At 37.7% G+C, this 20084-nt stretch overlaps 1 protein-coding gene across 4 annotated transcripts in view; it reads left to right on the top strand.

The window, feature by feature from the left end:
* The window catches only part of LOC148948890 (uncharacterized), a 431863-nt gene that overhangs the window by 241750 nt on the left and 170029 nt on the right, over nt 1-20084 (top strand). For all 4 annotated transcript variants that reach the window (XM_089094800.1, XM_089094801.1, XM_089094799.1 and 1 more), the window contains one exon: nt 19776-20038. In XM_089094800.1, coding sequence (XP_088950926.1) covers nt 19776-20038 — 263 coding nt within the window. The remainder of the gene's footprint in view (nt 1-19775; nt 20039-20084) is intronic.

The raw sequence follows: 20084 nt of genomic DNA, 5'->3' as shown, positions 1-20084 counted from the left end.
TGTGAAGCTAAGCTGGTGGAGGTGTACGATCCTCGATTTCCAAACCAAGTCAAAGAATATCAAGCTATTGCAGTGTCCTATGCTCCTGCGCAAAGAGATAATTCTAACACCATGCGGTTGTTAGAAATAGTTGAAACGTTGGATGAGTGGGAGTGTATGGTCAAGGCACTGACTAAACTAATTGGCACAGCTAATGGTGCTATTTCTCGTTTGATAAATACCCATTATCCAATGGTGTTGTCTGCAGAGGATCATCTCGAGATTAAAAATCAAAACATCTGGGGAGTTTGTAAGGGGGAGTTTTTAGAGGAGGATAAGGCGAATAAAGGGAAAAGAGGTGGTTGTGAGAAGGGGACAGTCAGAGATCATGATCACTTGTGGCATGAAATATCCTCGGGGGGTAGTAATTTTAGGGGGGTTGCGTATCAATCGTGTAACTTAAATGTTAGCCAGCAGTTTTTTATCCCAGTTTTTATCTACAACTCAAATTATGATTGAAAATTTCTTTTCCCTACACTGGCTAGTATGCACAGGGAAAGAGGGTGAGTAGATAGTTCATGGGTAAACAATTCAATTACCTACGAAATTATTTCCAAATCGGCCGAGAAGTTGTTGCTTCTCGATCTGAAATGGCAGGCAGTGGATAATGGCATAAGTGTTGGAATAAAATCAGGTTTTTAAATTCTTTTAGTTTTTTTCCCAAGGCATTGAGTCAATTGATTCAAGTGCAGAAAATCGAAAATTTTGATAGCTTTCCCTTACTTAAACAGAACTTTCCAGACAGGGAAATGTATGACCTCTTGACCTGCAAAGGTGTATACGCATATGACTATTACTCTTCTGGCATTCGCTTAAGCCAGTTGAAAAGACCTCCACTTGAAGCTTTTTACAATTCACTGGCCAGCAGTGAATGCAAAGCCGAGGACTATGAGGTTGCCAAGAAGGTGTGGTCTAAGGGGGATTGTAAAAATAGGTGGTATTATTGTAGACTCTACTTGGCCAGTGACGTTTTAACTCTGTTGGATATAGTCTGTAAGAACACAGATCAAATCTATTCAGAGTTCGGGTTAGATATAGGCTATTATTTTTCCACACCCCATTTGGTGGTGGATTTGATTTTAAAAATTATTAGGGAGGAAATAGACCTAATCACAGATGTAGATCAGCACTATTTTGTAGAGCATTCAATGCGGGGAGGGTATATTTTTCATGGGGACCGCGTCTCGTCGACCGATCTGAGCGGAAAAAACAGCACCGGTGCAAAGTCAAATGCAGTGTTCTTGGACATGAACTCATTGTACCCCTCGGCAATGTATCACTACTCTTTGCCGTGCGGGAACTATCAATGGCTTGAGAATCCTTATGAGTTCTCTGAAATTACCACCGTCGAGGACAATGGGGCACAAGGATGGTTCTTTGAGATTGACGGTCACATTCCTCTAGCTCTTCACGACTCCGTCAAAGATTTTGTTTTTCCCTGTATCAATCGACCCGTGAGCAGGGACTCATTGAGCCCCTACAATCGATCATTGGTTGAGGATATGGGGATGCACTGGACTCCCTCTAAGCAAAAACTGAATGCTGATTTAGACCCTAAGGAGAATATCGTTGTTCACCATGTGCTTTTGCATTGGATGGTGAACAATGGTTTCAAAATCACCAAAATACACAGGGTCCTGCAGTTCAATCAGCGACCATATTTAAAGACGTTTATCGACACTTTTGTTAATAAACGCTATAGGGCAAACTCCAAGGTAGAGAAGGAGATGTACAAACTGATTCTAAATTCAGCGTTGGGCAAAATGTGTGAAGGCATACGTAACAGATCTCGCTGCGACGTCGTGACTGCCACTCTAGAGTCTGCATGAATTATTGCCAATCTCAATTTTACATCATTCACGAGCATAGAGACTGGCATGATTCTTCTACACAGGCGAAAGCGAAATGTGGTACTGAACAAGAATATAGCGGGCGGCAGTTCAGTACTGGAAATTTCCAAAAAGCTCATGTTGTCGTTTTTTTACAATGTGTGCAAGGTGCAATGGCCACGGGAGGTTCAAGTTTACTATGGGGATACAGATTCTCTGCTGTTAAAGGTAAATGGGACCGAAGATTTATTGGGTTATTTAGAAAAGGGGGAATACATCAGCTTGTGAATGGATTTCAGCAACTGAAATCCGTCCCTCCACCCCGAGCTATTTAAACGTCAAGCCCCCAACCAGCTTTTAGTGTTAAAATCGGAGAAAGGGAGTGATTTGATACTCAGGGGTGTACTTTTGGGACCCAAAATTTATTTTATTGAAACATATAATGAAGATGAAAAGCAGACATTTAAAGGGGTGCCTACGTACTTTGTGAAGAGCAATTTCAACATGAGCGTTTACAGAGACTGTGTGGAAAGTAGCATAGTACCGAGAGCACAAGTTCTTGCAATTCGCTCTCTACAGTATAGAAATTATACTGTGAGAGTGAAAAAAAATGCAATGTCATGTATATCTGACAAAGTCTATGTGCTCGAGAATGGTGTGAGTGTCCTGCCTCATGGCCACTACCGTATTTCAGACCGAGTTGAATGCGTAGACTATCGCAATCAACTTGGTCTGCATAAATTAACCTAATCTGAACTAACCAACTAACCACCACCACCAACCCATTCATAAATTAACTAACCACCACCAACCCTTTCATAAATTAACTAATCTAACCTCAACTAACCCAACCACTAACCTGCAGTGACGACAACTATTGTACTGTTTTTCCATCGCGGCTCCCGGGGGGGGGGTCCTTCCTGCGGCCGGCCCCAGGGGGTGGGGAGTCCTGCCCGCGGCTGGCCTTCGGCCCCACGACCCTGGGGGGGGGGGTCCCCCATTTTAAATTCATAATGTTAAACTGCGCTAGTTCAATTTTCAAGTGTGTTTTTTTTAAGTGTTGTTTTCAAGTGCTCTTGTTGTATAGAAAAGTGTTTAAAGACAATAAGTGTTGTACATAAAAGTGTTGATAGATAAAAAGTGTTTTTAAAGACAGTAAGTATTACTCTTCATGGACAAAAAAGTGTTTATGTTTATGTTGTCCATAAAATGTCATTCTTATCGTTGTCAATTGAAGTTCATGTTGAAAAAATAATTGTTTTCATGTTGCCAAAATGAATATTGCCATTAAATACTGTTTTTTTGTTGTTACTCTTATTAACGTACTAGATAGATCAATAGAAAAATTATTATTGGTAATACATATTCATTGAGCACGTTTGATTTACACTAATTTGTAGTCCAACTGTTTTCAACAGCAGCAGCAGCAGCAGCGTTTATCAATGTAAAAAACCCTTCAGATCGTTTCTGTGTGGGCGCTCACTATCGAGGAAAACAACAATTTTAACTAAAATAATTAAAAATTGCAATAAAATGTTTTTGGAAAAGCCAAAGAAAGTCTACCAAATTTGCTATAGTATTTGGCAGGAGTCCCATGATCAAATAAAAGCAATTGCCACAACCATACCAATACCATTCATGCGGGGACTTGAATTTTTCAATACTATTGAATCGAACTCGAGGCTGATTCTTGATAATTTGTCTGAATCCATTGAGAATTTCTCACAGGAAATGATATAACTGTTCACTTTTTGCTCCCATCATGAGCACATTTTCATAACCCTTGTTCTACACAATCTTTTTCATCAGAGAAAATGTATGGAAACCCTTGCATTGAATTGCTCCATCTATATTATCTCTCGAGTTGTTCGTGATTCTAGCTCGCTAATAAATATCAATAAACAAATATATCCAGGCTTCCCTAACTTTCTGCTGTCAGCGTACACTCAGGTGACTAACAAGCCCTATGGTTACATTTTGCTGGATCTTAATCACAGCACGTCCGAGGACCTACGTGTAGTCACCGACATTTTCGACAATGAAATTACAGTATATCTTCTGATGAACAGTAGCAAAGGTTACTAGTTGGCATTATGACACTGAAGATACTACACGAACAACAGCATTTATTTTCCGTTTTAAGTACTTAAAAACCCTTTCTTAGGAAGGCCATACTCAAACATGGTGTTGAAAATGATTTCATTAATCTAATATCTGAACTTTGTTTAAATTTAAGTGAGGGCAATGTTGAACTGCCAGAAGGTGTCAGACAGCACATAAAGCAACATCGTTCCACTGTGCGTGCTCTGGCTTTTAAAAACATCAGGCACAATTTTTAAAGAACACAACTCCTTTAAGTGGGTGGTAGCCTTTTTAAACTTTTACTGCCAATAATTGCAGGACTTGTAAACAGTTTTATCTAGAGAGAGAATGGCTAAACCCTATAAAATGACACCATTTGAACTTATCCCATTGCCCTTCGAACATTTTGAAGACAATGTAAGCAAATTCATTAATGATGAGAATATTGGCGATGACAAAAAACTACTTTTGCTTCATGATGCATTGCGACGTGTGGGGAAACATAAGCCTTATCGTGAGAGACCCACCGCTACCCCTGATACCTCTAAATAGGAAACATCTCCTCAAGATTCTGCAGCAGTGCATTCAAAGGAGAAAGACTTGAATTCGATTGTAATGAAAATTGAAAACCTATTGCCACTCACCTATCGTAAACAAAGTAACAGAGTCGTATCATATCTTAGATAGCAAACTGATGAACATAAAGTTCAAGTCGACAACACTGGAAAACTAATTTAAGTTACGGGGAAAAGTTATAATCTATTTTAGTTTATATACGACATGGTGATAAATCGTAAAAGACTTTTAGCATATGAAAATAATCTATATGTCTTTTTAAGTGTATCAAAATTCCCCACAATTCTTCTTGGCAATAAACAAATTCTAAAAAAACTAAGAGAATATAGTCCTCCCACAACACTAGCACAATCATTTAAAAAAAGAAGAAGAAGATTCAATATACGAAAATACTAGTAGCAGCAGCAATGATTTTACTACACCTGTGGCTGCTAGTCAAAAGCGAAGACGAATGGATTCTTCCTCCAGTTTGTAAAAGGGGAATGGACATTACACTATGTGTTTGCGTTCAAAATGGATGCAGTTCTGAAAGGTGTGTATGAAAATACTGGTGCAGCGAGAAGTTTAAGTTCTACCAAAACGCTTTCTAAGGTAGTTTCTTGGACGACATTGAAAAGGGCAAAAGATTATCTATAGAATGAACCAAGTTAGACACTACACCAAAATCACCGGCTTTGCAATAAACAGCATTGACCAACTAGAGCCTTTTTACCTCTGCATATAGTTCAAACGGATCTTTTAACTTTAGCCGCAGTTCAACAGTGTCAAACTGCACCCTACAAGTATATTCTGGCGGCAATCAGTGTCTTTAGTCACCATGCCTCTGCCATTCCATTACGATCAAAGAAAGATGTTGAAGTTGCTCGGGCATTTGAAACTATTCTTGAACAGGCATCGTATAGAAAAATTCAATCAGATCGCGGCAGTGAATTTGCTAATCCCCATGTGCAAAAGGTTCTATTGAAATATAACAAAACACTTTATCATAGTCACTGCCCGATAAAGGCTGCATTGGCTGAAAGATTAATAAGAACGATTCGTCTATAAATTTCAAGATATTGTACCCTGAAAAATACATCGATTTTTATTTATCATTTAGATAAAATCATGCGGATCTACCACCATCGACCTCATCGATCTCTGGCCAACGCAAGCTCTCGGGATGTTCACTACGATGAAAATATATTCGATGCTTTTCTAAAGTAATACTCTAGTAGTGAAAAAGAAAAAAAATGGGGAGATGAACTTCAATGTTGGTTATACTGTTCGAATTAGTAGAACCACCAATATTTTTGAAAATGGGAATTATTTATGGAGCACTGAACTTTTTAAAGTGTCCAAAATAATGGACACCGAGCCCACGACATATCGACTGCGAGACGCCAAGGATGATGAGATTATCGGCGTTTTTTATGAATATGAATTGCAAACAGTTAGAAACACTAGTGAAATGTATCAAATTGAGTAGGTAATAATGAGTCGTACTCATAGGGTCAAGATATAATTGCTTGTTCTCTGGCTAGGATAAAACTCAGATTTTGATTCTTGGGTTGCATTGCTGAAACCATTAGCAATGACCAATGATTTCTATGTGACTTTCATGTCAAATGTTTCAGATCCTCTCTACAATGACTTGAATAGAACAAGTGATTTTTGGACGAAACTCTCCCCCACCATCAAATTCGACGAAAAATATGAAGTGTCTCTTGTCGACTCTATTCTAAAAAATACCAACGACATTCTGAGAAGGGATATTAAATATGAAATAAAAATTAGACCCTATGATTTTCCGTCTTCGTCCTCCTCAAATGATCAAGAACAAATTCAAAAAATCAATTGGATTGATTATCCATACATTGAATTACCCCACAAGGAACTCACCTGTATGAATGATTTATTTCGTTCTATTAATAAAAGAATTTCCGCTCGTAAAACAGGAGCTTTTCATTTCAACTATTCAAAGGAGGAGGGTAAGATCTACATTAGTTCACCTATTGCCAGTTAAAGGGTTATTCTCAATGATAACCTAAAGGATGTTCTTGGGTTGAAGCTCAATATAATTAATGGTAGAAGTGCCGGAAACGCTAATTTCATTTTTGTTTACTACCCACCAGCCTTCTCCACGGACACTTGTATATTTCTCTGTGCTTCATTTGTGGAAAAATCTCGGGTTGGTAATTCAAATGTTCCCCTCCTACGAGCTCTTGAATAAAAAACCAATCAAGAGCATATTCACCACTACAATATAAAGCTTTTTCAATGTATTCCCGTTAACATTACCTATTTGGAACTCTTGTCAGTTAAAACTAAGAACCAAATCAGGTAATCCCATTGTAATTTTAAAAGCTTTTGCTGTGATTGCATACCATTTTTGTCCAATCGTTTAACTAGATGTCTAATAAAAAAGTGTTATTCACTTTTCCTGATACTGACTGCTTTGTTAATGCTCTTGGCCCATGACAACAGGGCCATGTAATTGGCTATTACAAAGGGCGCACGTCAATGTCTGGCTACGGTCTTGGCAGTTGAATTGCTAAGCTGTTTCGCTCTTCACTACCACTGGCTAGAAAATATCTTGTACCAGCTGCGACAGATTTTGCATCCTCTACACTATACGAATGGAGCTCTGGCAAGGATTTATAAAAAAGTGCTAAGGAAAATCTTAGATCCAGTACGCGAACCCTTGGCGAAAGGTTAAAACAAAATGGTAAAGGCTTAAAAAGGTCAAGAAAAAATGCACCACTCATCAGTCTCCATTCAGGTTCGAAACAAAAGACATCATCCCTCTTGTCAAAGAGAAGAAGGAAAAAGTCGAAACGTGCTGTAAACAGAAGAAGGAGCCCCAGGAAGAAAATGGTTAGATCGAAATTAGATTTCTTCTCCTAAAATGTCCTACCTGCCATATTAGGATTCTCAACCTTCAAGCACCGCCTCATTGAATCTATTCAATGTTGATAATGTTGATGTGAGTGTCAAGCATGGATACTATGAACAATTTTATACGCAACAACCCCTCTCCGATAATATCCACTTTCAAATTTATTCCAATGAAGACTACTTTATGGACATGTCTTCAACATTTATAGATTTACAAATGAAAGTCCGGAAATCCGATAATACACTGCCAATTCGGGCCGAGGGAATATCCTATGAAAATTGTATATTACATAATTTATTTCGTCAAATTAGTGTACATCAATGGCACACTGGTGAGCACAAGCAACAATCTCTCAAATTATACAAGCTATTTGCAATTCATTTTGATGACACCCAAGTCATACAAGGAATTGAGAGGCAGCTCCAATGGATATGAATATATTACTAATACTGATAGTACAGATGCACTTAAAAATGCTACAACTAGTGAATTACATCTAGTTGGAAAAATATATCATGAAATATTTAATATACTCCAATGGCTGCCGCCCACTGTTAAAGTGGATATAAAACTGACTCTTGCACCCTCCAATTTCATATTGAGAAAAGAATTTGCTGCCAATCCTGATTGAGGTCTCTCCCTCACATCGGCAATACTTGATGTACGCAAACAACAGGTCATGATTTCTGTTGCTTTGGCAGTGGAAAAACTGAGAGACAACGGAAATAATATTAAACTACTTGTTCCTCATAGAATCATCAAGAAACATCATATTGCAATGGGGTCACGTACCATCATTGATCCATCTCTTAACGATGGGGAAATCCGATCATACCTCACCCTGGCAATAGTAAAAAGCACTTGCGCAAAATGATCACGGACTGGATGTCGGCCTAATTTCGAGATGTTTGGACTTTCATCTCTTTCATTAAAGGTAAACGACGTTCCACTCAACAATCTATCCTTTAATAAATACTATAGAACATTGTATGAGTTCACCATGCAAACCCTAGATCATGATTCGCAACTATTTGAAAATGGTATAACCGAAGATATGTTTGCTAAAACACATGGTATCGTTGTTCTGGATTTGTCTGGCACACAGGATATGAGTATAGTACGTACGGGGAGTGTTCGTTTAGAGTGTACATTTGCCGACCCATTGGCTGAGAGTATATCACTAATCTCAATAAGTCAATGTGAAATCTATTTGGAAATCACTCCTGAAGGCAGGGTTCTTCTAGACTTGGCACCATGAACACCAGTCAAATAATCAATGTATTTAATAGGGACCCCTATATGTCCCACTACGAATCCTTTGGTCTACCCTCAAACTTTCTTGGAAAAATTCAATGTTTCAACAATACCTTGATTATTGTTAATAGCAGTCCGTCGAATGTATTGCCGGGTCATTGGCTGTGCATCTTTCAAACAATGAAAATGATAGAATTCTTTGATCCTCTTGGTCTACCATATACATTTTACCCATCCCACATCAGCAACTATATTGAGAGCAGTGAGAAAACTATTATTCAAAATCGGAAGAGGGTGCAGGATCTAACGACTAAAAGGTGTGGCTTTCATGCACTACTATATTTTGTGTTCCGTTGTCATGACTATACTTACACGCAGTTCTTCCATATTTGTTGTGACAATCCAAGTCGGAACGACTTTCTAGTGGAAAATATCCTCTCAGACCTATACAGTATTGATTTCAGTGTCCTAAGACTAAATTGCTTTAGAAATGTTTGTGAATTTTTTTATTAATAAAATGCATATATGTACAACAATGTCTTTAATTATTCTCTTTAGATTTTTTCTTCTGCGATCTATAGGCAACTCTAGTGAGCCAATTATGCAGGTAAATCATTTAGATTCATTGTAAATTGATCTTGATTAACTGCAAAGTCAGGGTCACATTTTCTACAGTACAATGTAACTTCACTCTTGTCATATCTCTTTGTATAGTCAATGATACTATTTGCATTCATATTATGAAATTCACGAGTTTCAATCTGTCTATTTAATGCAATATCACATACAGTGTTTTCAAGTGTTGAATCACATTCGGTAACCGCCAAATAAAAATCACTTGGTTTATAGTCATAGCAGGCAGTGTCGTCACAGCGGTGCCGTTGAAACCAAATTGTCTTGTTACCCCATCAGTAGAATCGTAGACCAGATTCCTCTTCCCAGAATAATTTAAATCCACGACGATACCAATCTCGTAGAAATAAATTAAAATCACATTTAGAATTCTTCCCAATAATAGCGGGGTAAGTATTCTCCCATTGATAACATTTATCATAGTGACAATTGGCGCACAGGTGTCTTCTAGCTGGAGAGTCACACACCTCCTCAAGATATGAATTACATCCTTCAGTTTGTTCTGCATAGCATCTATGTAATTTATAAGGATTACATAATTTGCACTTTTCACTATAGTCATCAATAATTGTACAATTTTCACATTGATTCCATCTGCCAAGAGTGTACATGCACAATGGACATGTATAGAACATTTTTTTTGGTTTTCCAATGTCACTTGACTCACTCACAGCTAAAACGAAACTGATCGTCCCTGCCGACGGATAAATTCAGGGTGAAGGAATAGGGAGAGGAGTAACTCTGTGACGTTACCTCTTTCGAAGGAGGAGCCATCTACATTGAATCCATTGGTAATTTTTTCAAAAGTATATCCACGATATGATTCCGCTTTGTTCCAATTAATATATCAATAAAATGAGTATAAGCATTTGAATCCCATTTTAAACGTTTTATACAATAGTTTAATGGGGGAAAATCCCTCTTTATTATATTTTCAAGTGTTCCCTGATGAGAGAATATGCTGCGTTGAAGAGTAAACTCGAGAAAATCATCATCCAAAATCAAATGTTTTTCCATAAACACTAGATTTGATCTAAATCTCTCTTTCTCAAATTTATTCAGTTTTCAATCCTTTCACTCTGACTGCTGACTCTAGACTGACCCTGATTCGTTAGCCCCTAACCAGAAAAGAAAGGGAACATTTTCGATTTCGAAACAATTTTATTGAATAATTACAACAACAATAATAGTAAGCATGTACAATTAGCGATAGAGTTTATTGTCTTCAATATGTTTCACTAATGCACTTAAAGCACATTGAAGTCTATTCACATGTGCTATATCAACTTTTGCAGCGAAACTTAATTGATCCTCCATTTTAAATTTGCTCAAGAATATCACATATCTTGCATATACTTCATCCCATTCCAGAGAAAGTCGTGATCCTTTCGTGATTTCCACCGCAATGTTTGGTGCTCTTGTATTATTATCATCAACTCCACTATCAACTTCTAAGAGGGTAAACATTCCACTCGTCATCAACACACAAATATATATCCAAATGAGTAAAGTCAAACAGTTCTCACCGCTTTGAATTCTATTCACAGACTAATAAAAACTATAGCAAAAATCCTTTCCTCATATTCTCTGCAAACCTCCGTCGCTAATATGTAACCAGCCCTCTGATTGGCTGAGAAGGAAACACGTAATATAACTTTTTCCTAATCCAGGACACATTAACATTCGCCCCGAGCATGCACATGACCAAAACAACACCAACGACAAGATCTTGAAAGAAGAGGTCATTGACTCCGGTACCCCAGTTGTTAGACTCAATAATCCAAAAAACATCTATCAAAGTGTGAAAGTTCATTTTTTTCTATTCTCACTGCCAAAAACCATTAAACAGACATGAGTTGTAGTTGACACCCGAGAAGAACAACAAATAAATTAACCAACACTCATAACCATCCAAGAAACAACCATAAATTTGAGAAAATTTAGGTTTTTTCAAGTGAGAAAAATCATGTTTTTTCATTCTCACTGACAAAAACCATAAACCACGTGGTTAGTACCGGAGTAGCACCCCCCTTTCTACTGAGGTGTTGCGGAGGACCAACCCCCCTCATATACGTAATAATTTATGTTCGTTGTATCAAAGTGTCTTTACGCTAAAGCTTTTTTTTATCGTTTAAAAAATAAAGTTGTGAGACAGAGTCAAACTTTAGCGTAAAGAGTGAGGCGTTGAGGAGGGGACGGTTCCTGTCATATACGGAATAATTTCTGTCCGTTTTAAGTTTTAATTTCGCTCATTACTTTCAGTTAGAAAACCTTTTTTTTATTTAATTTCTGAACGTTTTTGAATTAATAAAGCTTTGATTTGACCGTACATGAATAATTAAAACGAAATTCGCATATTAATTTTCCTTTTTTGGCTAAATGGCTTTCTCGAATTTTGTTCTGATGTAGCTTAAGAATTAGCTTACGTAACATTCTTTTTTTTTATTACGTATATTAGGGAGTTCACCCCCTAGTCAATACCTCGCTCTTTACGCTAAAGTTCGAATTTTGTTCGAATAACGAACCCCTGAATCACAAAGGCCGGTTAATTAGCTCTTTTGAAAGTACTAAAAAAGTTTAGCGTAAAGAGCGGAAAAAAAATATAAATGTTCTTACTTTTATAACTTTAATAAATCAAATAATTTTAACATTTTGATCACTAAATATCAGTTTATGTATATTAAACTGACAATGCACATTCATTTGTACTTTTTTTTCAGTAAAGTGCAAATTATGTTCTGGCCTTGGGAAGGCACAGGGAAATTGAGCCCAACTTATGTTAATTTCTGCTCGCTCCGAGTTTGACTCGGTTAATTATTATAATTTCTGTTCGTTTTGGGTTTCACTTATTTATTGATGTTGATTTGTGGTAGTTTCCAGCTTGGTAGATTATTCGATTTTATTTTTGCTCATTTTTGTTTAATGGAGTTCTTTGCTATTCTTTGAAAAACTTACTTTGCAGAAAATCTTTTCGGTTTTTAAGAATTTATAGTTTGGCCTGTTATTTGTATGCTTGAGAAAATTTTTCAGCAATTTATAGCAACATACACCCTCTTAAAAATCTGGACACAAATACTAGAGTTTAATTTAGTTTCATACCTCCTCTAGTTGACCTGAAATAGAAAACTTGATACCATTCGCAAAAAAATCTGTTTACTTTCTTTGATAGCTTGGATACACTTACGCTATTTTGATTTGGCTAAATTTTAAGAGCAGAAGTAGCCTCGAAAGTCTGAACATAATACCCTCAGTCGTTCTTGGGATACTGCTGAGATGCCTTATTGCGAATTAACATTATCACAGTGCATTTTGATTTAATATTTTGGAAACTTTTTGTTTTTAAACATAAAGTCAAATGGGAGGGTGGGCGTGGGAGGGGGATTCGTTTCCCTCCAATCACTTTCGACTACTAAAAAGGGCATCAGCCCTTTCTATTTTCAATCGAATAGGCCCTTTTCGAAGTTCCTGCGACAACTCCTTCGATACAAAGTGCCCTGGTCTAAACAGAAACAACAACAAAAAAAATAATACATTATACCCACATCAATCTTTACTATAAAAATGTCAAGCCTTCCAATCACTTTCGACTATTAAAAAGGGCACTGGGCCTTTCGATTTCCAATCGAATGAACCCTTTTTGAGTTTCTACTACAACACTTCCTATAAACACCTTATATGCCCCCAGGGCATAAATTACAACCCCTACCCTGAGGACTGTGAGGGTGGTTGTCATCCTCTAAGACCTAATTTCCAGAACTTTCAACTACGTTAAACAAAATGGCTATCTCAGAATTTTGATTAGATGGGTTTGGGAAAATGGTGGGCGTGACAGGGGCGTTAGTCTTTCTCCAATCACTTTCAACTATTAAGAAAGGCACTAGCCCTTTCAATTTGCAATCAAATGAGCCCCTTTGAAGTTTCTACGACAACGCTTTCAATAAAAATCTTATATTCCCCCTGGGAATAACTTACAACCCTCGCCCTGAGGGCTGGGGGGGGGGGTTTCATCCTCAAATACCTAATTTCCAGAACTTTTTACTACGTTGAACAAAATGGCTAGCTGAAAATCTTGATTGGATGTGTTTGGGGGAATGGCGGGCGTGAGAGGGGAGTTAGTTACCCTCCAATCACTTTCAACTATTAAAAAGGGCACTAGCCCTCTCAATTTCCAATTGAATGAGCCCCTTTTGAAGTTTTTACGACAACTCTATTATTAAAAACCTTATATGCCCCCAGGGCATAACTTACAACCCCTGCACTGAGGGCTCTGATGGGGTTACCATCCTAAAAGACCTAATTTCCAGAACTTTCGACTACGTTGAACAAAATGGATATCTAAAAATTTTGATTGGATGTGTTTGGGGAAATGGTGCCTGTGAGAGGAGGGCTAGTTGCCCTTCAATCACTTTTGACTATTAAAAAGGGCACTAGCCATTTTGTTTCCAATCAAATGAGCCCTCTTTGAAGTTTCTACGACGACGTGTTCTATAAAAACCTTATATGCCCTCAGGGCATAACTTACAACCCTTGCCCTGAGGGCTGTGCAGGAGTTTCCTCCTCAAAAACATAACTTCTATCTGGAAATCCACGACACTGAACAACATGGCTATCTAAAAATTTTGATTGGATGTGTTTGGGGAAAAGGGTGGCGAGAGAGGGGGGCTAGTTGCCCTCAAATCACTTTCGACTATTATAAAGGGCACTAGAACTTTCAATTTCCAATCGAATGAGCCCTTTTTCAAGTTTCTACGATAAAGATATCAATAAAAACTTATATGCCCCCAGGGCATTACTTATAACCCTTGCAATGAAGACTGTATGGGGAGTGTCCTACTCAAAGGTATAATTTTCTGAACTTTAACTGCGTGAGACAAAATGGTTATCTCGAAATTTTGATTTGATGTCTTTGGGGAAATGGTGGGCGTGGAAAGGGGTGTTAGTTGCGTTCCAATTACTTTCGACTATTAAAAAGGGCCCTAGCCATTTCAATTTCTAGTCAAATGAGCCCTTTTTGAAGTTTCTACGACAACGCGTTCTATAAAAACTTTATATGCCCTCAGGGCATAACTTAAAACCCTTGTCCTGAGGGCTGTGAGGGGGGTTGTCATCCTCAAAGACCTAATTTACAGAACTTAAAATTACGTTGAATAATATTGCTATCTCAAAATTTTGATTGGACATGTTTGGGGAAAAGGTAGGCGTGAGAGGGGGGTTAGTTGCCCTCCAATAACTTTCGAGTATTTAAAAGGGCCCTAGCAATTTCAATTTCTAATCAAATGAGCCCTTTTTGAAGTTTCTACGACAACGCGTTCTATAAAAACTTTATATGCCCTCAGGGCATAACTTAAAACCCTTGTCCTGAGGGCTGTGAGGGGGGTTGTCATCCTCAAAGGCCTAATTTACAGAACTTAAAATTACGTTGAATAAAATGGCTATCTCAGAATTTTGATTGGACTTTTCTGGGGAAGAGGTAGGCGTGAAAGGGGGGTTAGTTGCCCTCCAATCACTTTTGACTATTAAAAGGGCATTAGCCCTTAGAATTTCCAATTGAATGAGCCTTTTTTGAAGTTTCTACTTCAACGCCTTCTATAAAAACCTTATATGCCCCCAGGACATAACTGACACTTGCCCTGAAGGATGTGGGGGAGTATCCTCCTCCTCAAAAAAAAAATTCTATCTGGAAATCAACTACACTTAACAAAATGGCTATCTCAAAATTTTGATTGGATGTATTGGGGGGGGGGGAATGATGGGCGTGGGGGGCTAGTTGTCCTCCAATCACTTTCGACTAATAAAAAGGGCACTAGCCCTTTGAATTTCCAATCGAATGAGCCTTTTTTGAAGTTTCTACGACAACACTTTCTATAAAAACATTATATGTCCCCAAGGCACAACTTACAAACCTGCACTGTAAGCTGTAAGGGAGTGTCCTCCTCAAAAACATAATTTCTATCCGGAAATCAACTACGCTAAACAAAATGGCCATTTCAAAATTTTGATTGGATGTGTTTTGGGAAATGGTGGGCGTAGAAGGGGTGTTAGTTCCCTTTCAATTACTTTCGACTAATAAAAAGGGCACAAGCCACTCCAATTTCCAATTGAATGAGCCCTTTTTGAAGTTTCTACGACAACTTTTTCGATTCGAAGTGCCCTGCTCTAAAGGAAAAAAATAATACATTGTGCATACATTGTGCCAACATAGTTCTTATATGCCCTCAGGGCATAACTTAAAACCCTTACCCCGAGGGGTGTGGGGGAGTGTCCTCCTCAAAAACGTATTTACTATCTGGAAATCAACTACGCTGAACAAAATGGCTATCCCTAAAATTTTGATTGGATGTGTTGTGGGTAATGGTGGGCGTGGGGGGGGGGCTAATTGCCCTCCAATCACTTTCGACTATTAAAAAGGGCACTAGCCCTTTGTATTTCCAGTCGAAAGAGTCTTTTTTGAAGTTTCTACGACAACACCTTCTATAAAAAACCTTATATGCCCCCAGGGCATAGCTTAAAACCCTTGCCCCGAGGTTTTGGGGGATTGTCCTCTTCAAAAACATATTTTCGATCTGGAAATCAACTACGCTGAACAAAATGGATATCTCAAAATTTTGATTGGATGTGTTGTGGGAATGATGGGCGTGGCGGGGGGCTAGTTGCTTTTCAATCACTTTCGACTATTAAAAAGGGTACTAGCCACTCCAATTTCCAATCGAATGAGCTCTTTTCGAAGTTTCTACGACAACTCCTTCGATACGAAGTGCCCGGGTATGGAGGAAAAATAAATAAAACATTGTGCCACATCGTTCTCTATGTAGGCAGCGCTATCGTGCTGCCTATGATATTAGGGAGTTTGTCCCCTAGTCAATACCTCGCTTCTTACGCTAAAGTTTGAATTTTGTTCGAATCACGAACCCCTGAATCACAAAGGCTGGTTAATTAGAATAGATAGCTGTTTTGAAAGTACTAAAAAACTTTAGCGTAAAGAGCGAGGTATTGACTAGGGGGTGAACTCTCTCATATATGTAATCATTTTTGTTCGTTTTAAGTTTTAATGTTGCTCCTTACTTTCAGTTGAAAAAAACTTGTTTTTTTATTTAATTTCTGATCGTTTTTTAAATAATGCTGGGAAATACGGCGCCCCCTTCATAAAAATGCCACTTCTCCCAAGGAAACATCCTCCGTGGAAAGATTCTCTCCCTCATAACCCCTACTCCGCCCCCCCCCCACCCGAAAAAGTTCCTCCTGGAAACGCCTGTATACTTCCCAATAACCAATACTATATGTAAACAATGGGCAAAGTTTATAACTTACAGCCCTTCCCCCGGGAACTGTGGGGGATTAAGTCATCTTCAAAGACATATTAATTAGATTTTTGACTATGCTGGACAAAATGGCTATCTCAGAATTTTGATTGGGTGACTTAAGGAAAAAAAATCAGCTTGGGAGGGGGCCAAGTTTCCCTCCAATTTTTTTGGTCACTTAAAAAGAACTTTTTATTTCTGTTTGAATGAGCCCTCTCACGATATTCCAGGATTAATGGATCGATATGATCACCCCTGGAAAAAAAAAACACGCATCCGTGATCTTTCTTCTGGCAAAAAATACAAAATTCTACATTTTTGAAGATGGGAGCTTGAAACTTCGATAGTAGGGTTCTCTGATGCACTGAATCTGATGGTGTGATCGGAAAGTCATAGAATTAAAGTTCTATGACTTTTAGGGGTTGTTTCCCCATTTTTTCGAAAATAAGGCAAATTTTCTCAGGTGCGTAACTTTTGATGGGTAAGACTAAACTTGGTGAGCTTATAGATTTGAAATCAACATAAGAATCTGATTCTTTTGATGTATCTATTGGTATAAAATTCTGTTTTTTAGAGTTTCGGTTACTATTGAGCCAGGTCGCTCCTTACTTACAGTTCGTTACCACAAACTGTATGATAAAATTTAATGTCGTTATTTGAGAAAAAATAAATGGGCACAATCAACACAAATTTGATTGAGCTCATTAACTATTTGGACAGTGTGAAGTTAGAAAACAATTCTTACTTCATAATATGCAGAATAATTGTACCTAACACATTAGGCATGCAGACTCGCTATACTTTAACCCCCCCCCCCTAATATTCAAATATATAGCCCAAATTTATTTCTAAAGTATTATATTTTATCATAACTAGGTATATTTCATAAGAATCACAGTTTATATAATTATCCAGTATGATCTTTCCCTATCTCACCCATTATAAAAACCCGGACCAAGGTGCGAGTGCTCCAGAGAACGTTTTTGCAGATAGAAACATAGGCGGCATCAGATCTTTTCACGGGTAGAAAAGTCAGACTGTGATCTAATCGAAAAAAAGTGGAAACCTGCTATTACGAATAATGCACTTTGTTGGAAACAATCGGAAACAGACTAACCCGCTAATGCAGAAAGAAGTGGGAGGAGCTTTTTGTTCGCACCGAGAACGAAGACCAGAAATGATCTGCGATAAGCTTACTGGATAATTATATGAACTGTCATAAGAATTGAGCGTCTGAGAAACATGTTAGAAGAATATTAGGTAGGGGCTATATCATACAAGTACCCTACATTGTTAATCGGCTCTTTCCTTTTTCAAATTTTTTTTTTCTACAAATAGTATTTCCTGATTCTTTTATAGTAATTCTTGTTTTATTCTCGACACCTTTTTCTTGTGAATCACCTTCTAACAGCATCTGGAAAGTCTTTGAACTTGGGGAATATCAACCCCGAATGGTGTCAGATAAAGGAATCACACCAGACGTCGATCAGATCCGATATTCAAGTCGAATAAATTTGGAAATGCATATCCAGTGAAATGAGGATTTTTTTTGGGTAGACTGTTTATTTTATCAGTCTTTTTAAACTACATTGTTAATCGGTTTTTTCCTTTTTTAGATTTTTTTTTCTAGAAACAATATTTCCTGACTCTTATAGTAATTCTTGTTTTATTGTCGACTACTTTTTTGTGAATCACTTCCTAACAACATCTAGAAAGTCTTTGAACTAGGGATATCACACCCAAATGGTGTGAGATAGAGGAATCACACAGATGTCGATCATATCCGATATTCAAATCGAATATATTTGAAAATGCATATCCATTGAAATGAGGACTTTTTGGGTAGACTATTCATTTTATCAGTCATTTTAAACTACATTGTTAATCGGTTTTTTCCTTTCTTATTTTTTAATTGTTCGATATTATTTCTGACTCTTTTATAGTAGTTCCCATTTCATTATCGACTACTTTTTTGGGAATCACTTTCTAACAGCATCTGGGAACTCTGTGAACTGGGATTAATATCTATACGCTTCTCTCGTTTCAAAAGAGCTATTTTGGTTGTGTGTGCTTAATCAAAGTTCTCTAATTGTCTATATTAGCTTTACTAGTGTTTCTTCAAGGTTAGGACATTTGCATCAACAGGAAAATGCAATCAATGCTTTTTATGGACCTTGGCTCCTTACTGCTAAATTTAAAGCTACCTCACAAGCTGAAATCAATCGAAAATACAATACTAATTTTGAAGCGATTCTCCTACTAAATTGCAACAATGTTAAGATCCAGTCTAATTGTTGGGTACAAGGTTGTTACCATGGTCAGCCACTAAAGTGCTACAATTGCTCAAATTTGCGTACTAAATAGCGATTTTCGGTCCTATAGTAAAAAAAAATTGACTGTAATAGTGCTAAAATTGCACGGAAGTGCTACAGGTGCCAACTGATTGGGTAGAATTGGGGATTTGCAAATCCTACCATCTGCCTTGGCCCAGCTCATGGATTCCTTTTTTCATTGGCTTTAGACAGAAACAGTATATTAATGCGCACCTGCCCTTAGAGGAGTGGAAAAGGGTAAAACTAACCAAGGAATATGGAAGGGTCATCTTGCCTTATATATATATATATAGACACATAGATTATATGAAGAAAAAATCGCATAATTTGGGATTAGAATCATAGTTTTCGAGGTAGCTTAGTCACCCAGTAGGTACACAATTGCATCATCCGTAGCTTGGATCATGGGGGGGGGAAGGAGATCGTACGATATTTCCTGGGGGTAAGGGCTCAGACATGAAGATAACACTTCATGAAGACATGAAGATTTGTCTACAGAAATCTTCTAATTTTTGCAGGGCTCCCTTGTCTTCACTGTGTCCAGGTATGCTCATCCACCCCCCCCATCCCTAGTAGCGAGTACAGTATATACAAAATGATACCCACTATTTAGAAAATGGTACAAGATTGCCAGATTAGAAAAATGATTTCCACCAACTGGAAAGGCTAGATTTGGCTAATGGCTAATAAATATAAGCCCAATAAAAAAGTAGGTAAAAATACATTCAATAAAAAAAGGAAACGTCAAAAACTTATCCCAGACTGCCCCAATATGGCTCATTTTGGCGAATAATGTGTACGGTTTAAGCACTTCACCATTTAATCATAAAAAATTAAAAGTTTTTTTTTTCAGGATTTAGTGGGATGCATCATTCATGAATTATGTCATCCTAATGATCTGAAACAAGTTTCCAATCACTTGAAAGAGACCCTTCAATGTGGTCAAAGTACAAGCTCTGTCTATCGATTACGAGTGACCCCACCTAGCCAGTATGAGAGTCATCTTTCCCATGAGAAGGGTCAGTATATACATGTACAAACGAAGTCAAAAAGATTCCCAAATAATTCGAATGCCTCTGAAATGGAGTTTATCATGGCCACCCATTCAATTTTGAGGTAATTTTTTATTTGCCTTAATAGAAAGAGGCTGGTCTACGAAATA

This window comes from Artemia sp. Qi Xiang Cuo, chromosome 9 (assembly GCF_049724085.1).
Source record: "Artemia sp. Qi Xiang Cuo chromosome 9, ASM4972408v1, whole genome shotgun sequence".
NCBI classification, from domain to species: Eukaryota; Metazoa; Arthropoda; class Branchiopoda; order Anostraca; family Artemiidae; genus Artemia; species Artemia sp. Qi Xiang Cuo.
Note: the sequence above shows the minus strand (reverse complement) of the source record. Positions and strands in the feature narration are given on the sequence as shown.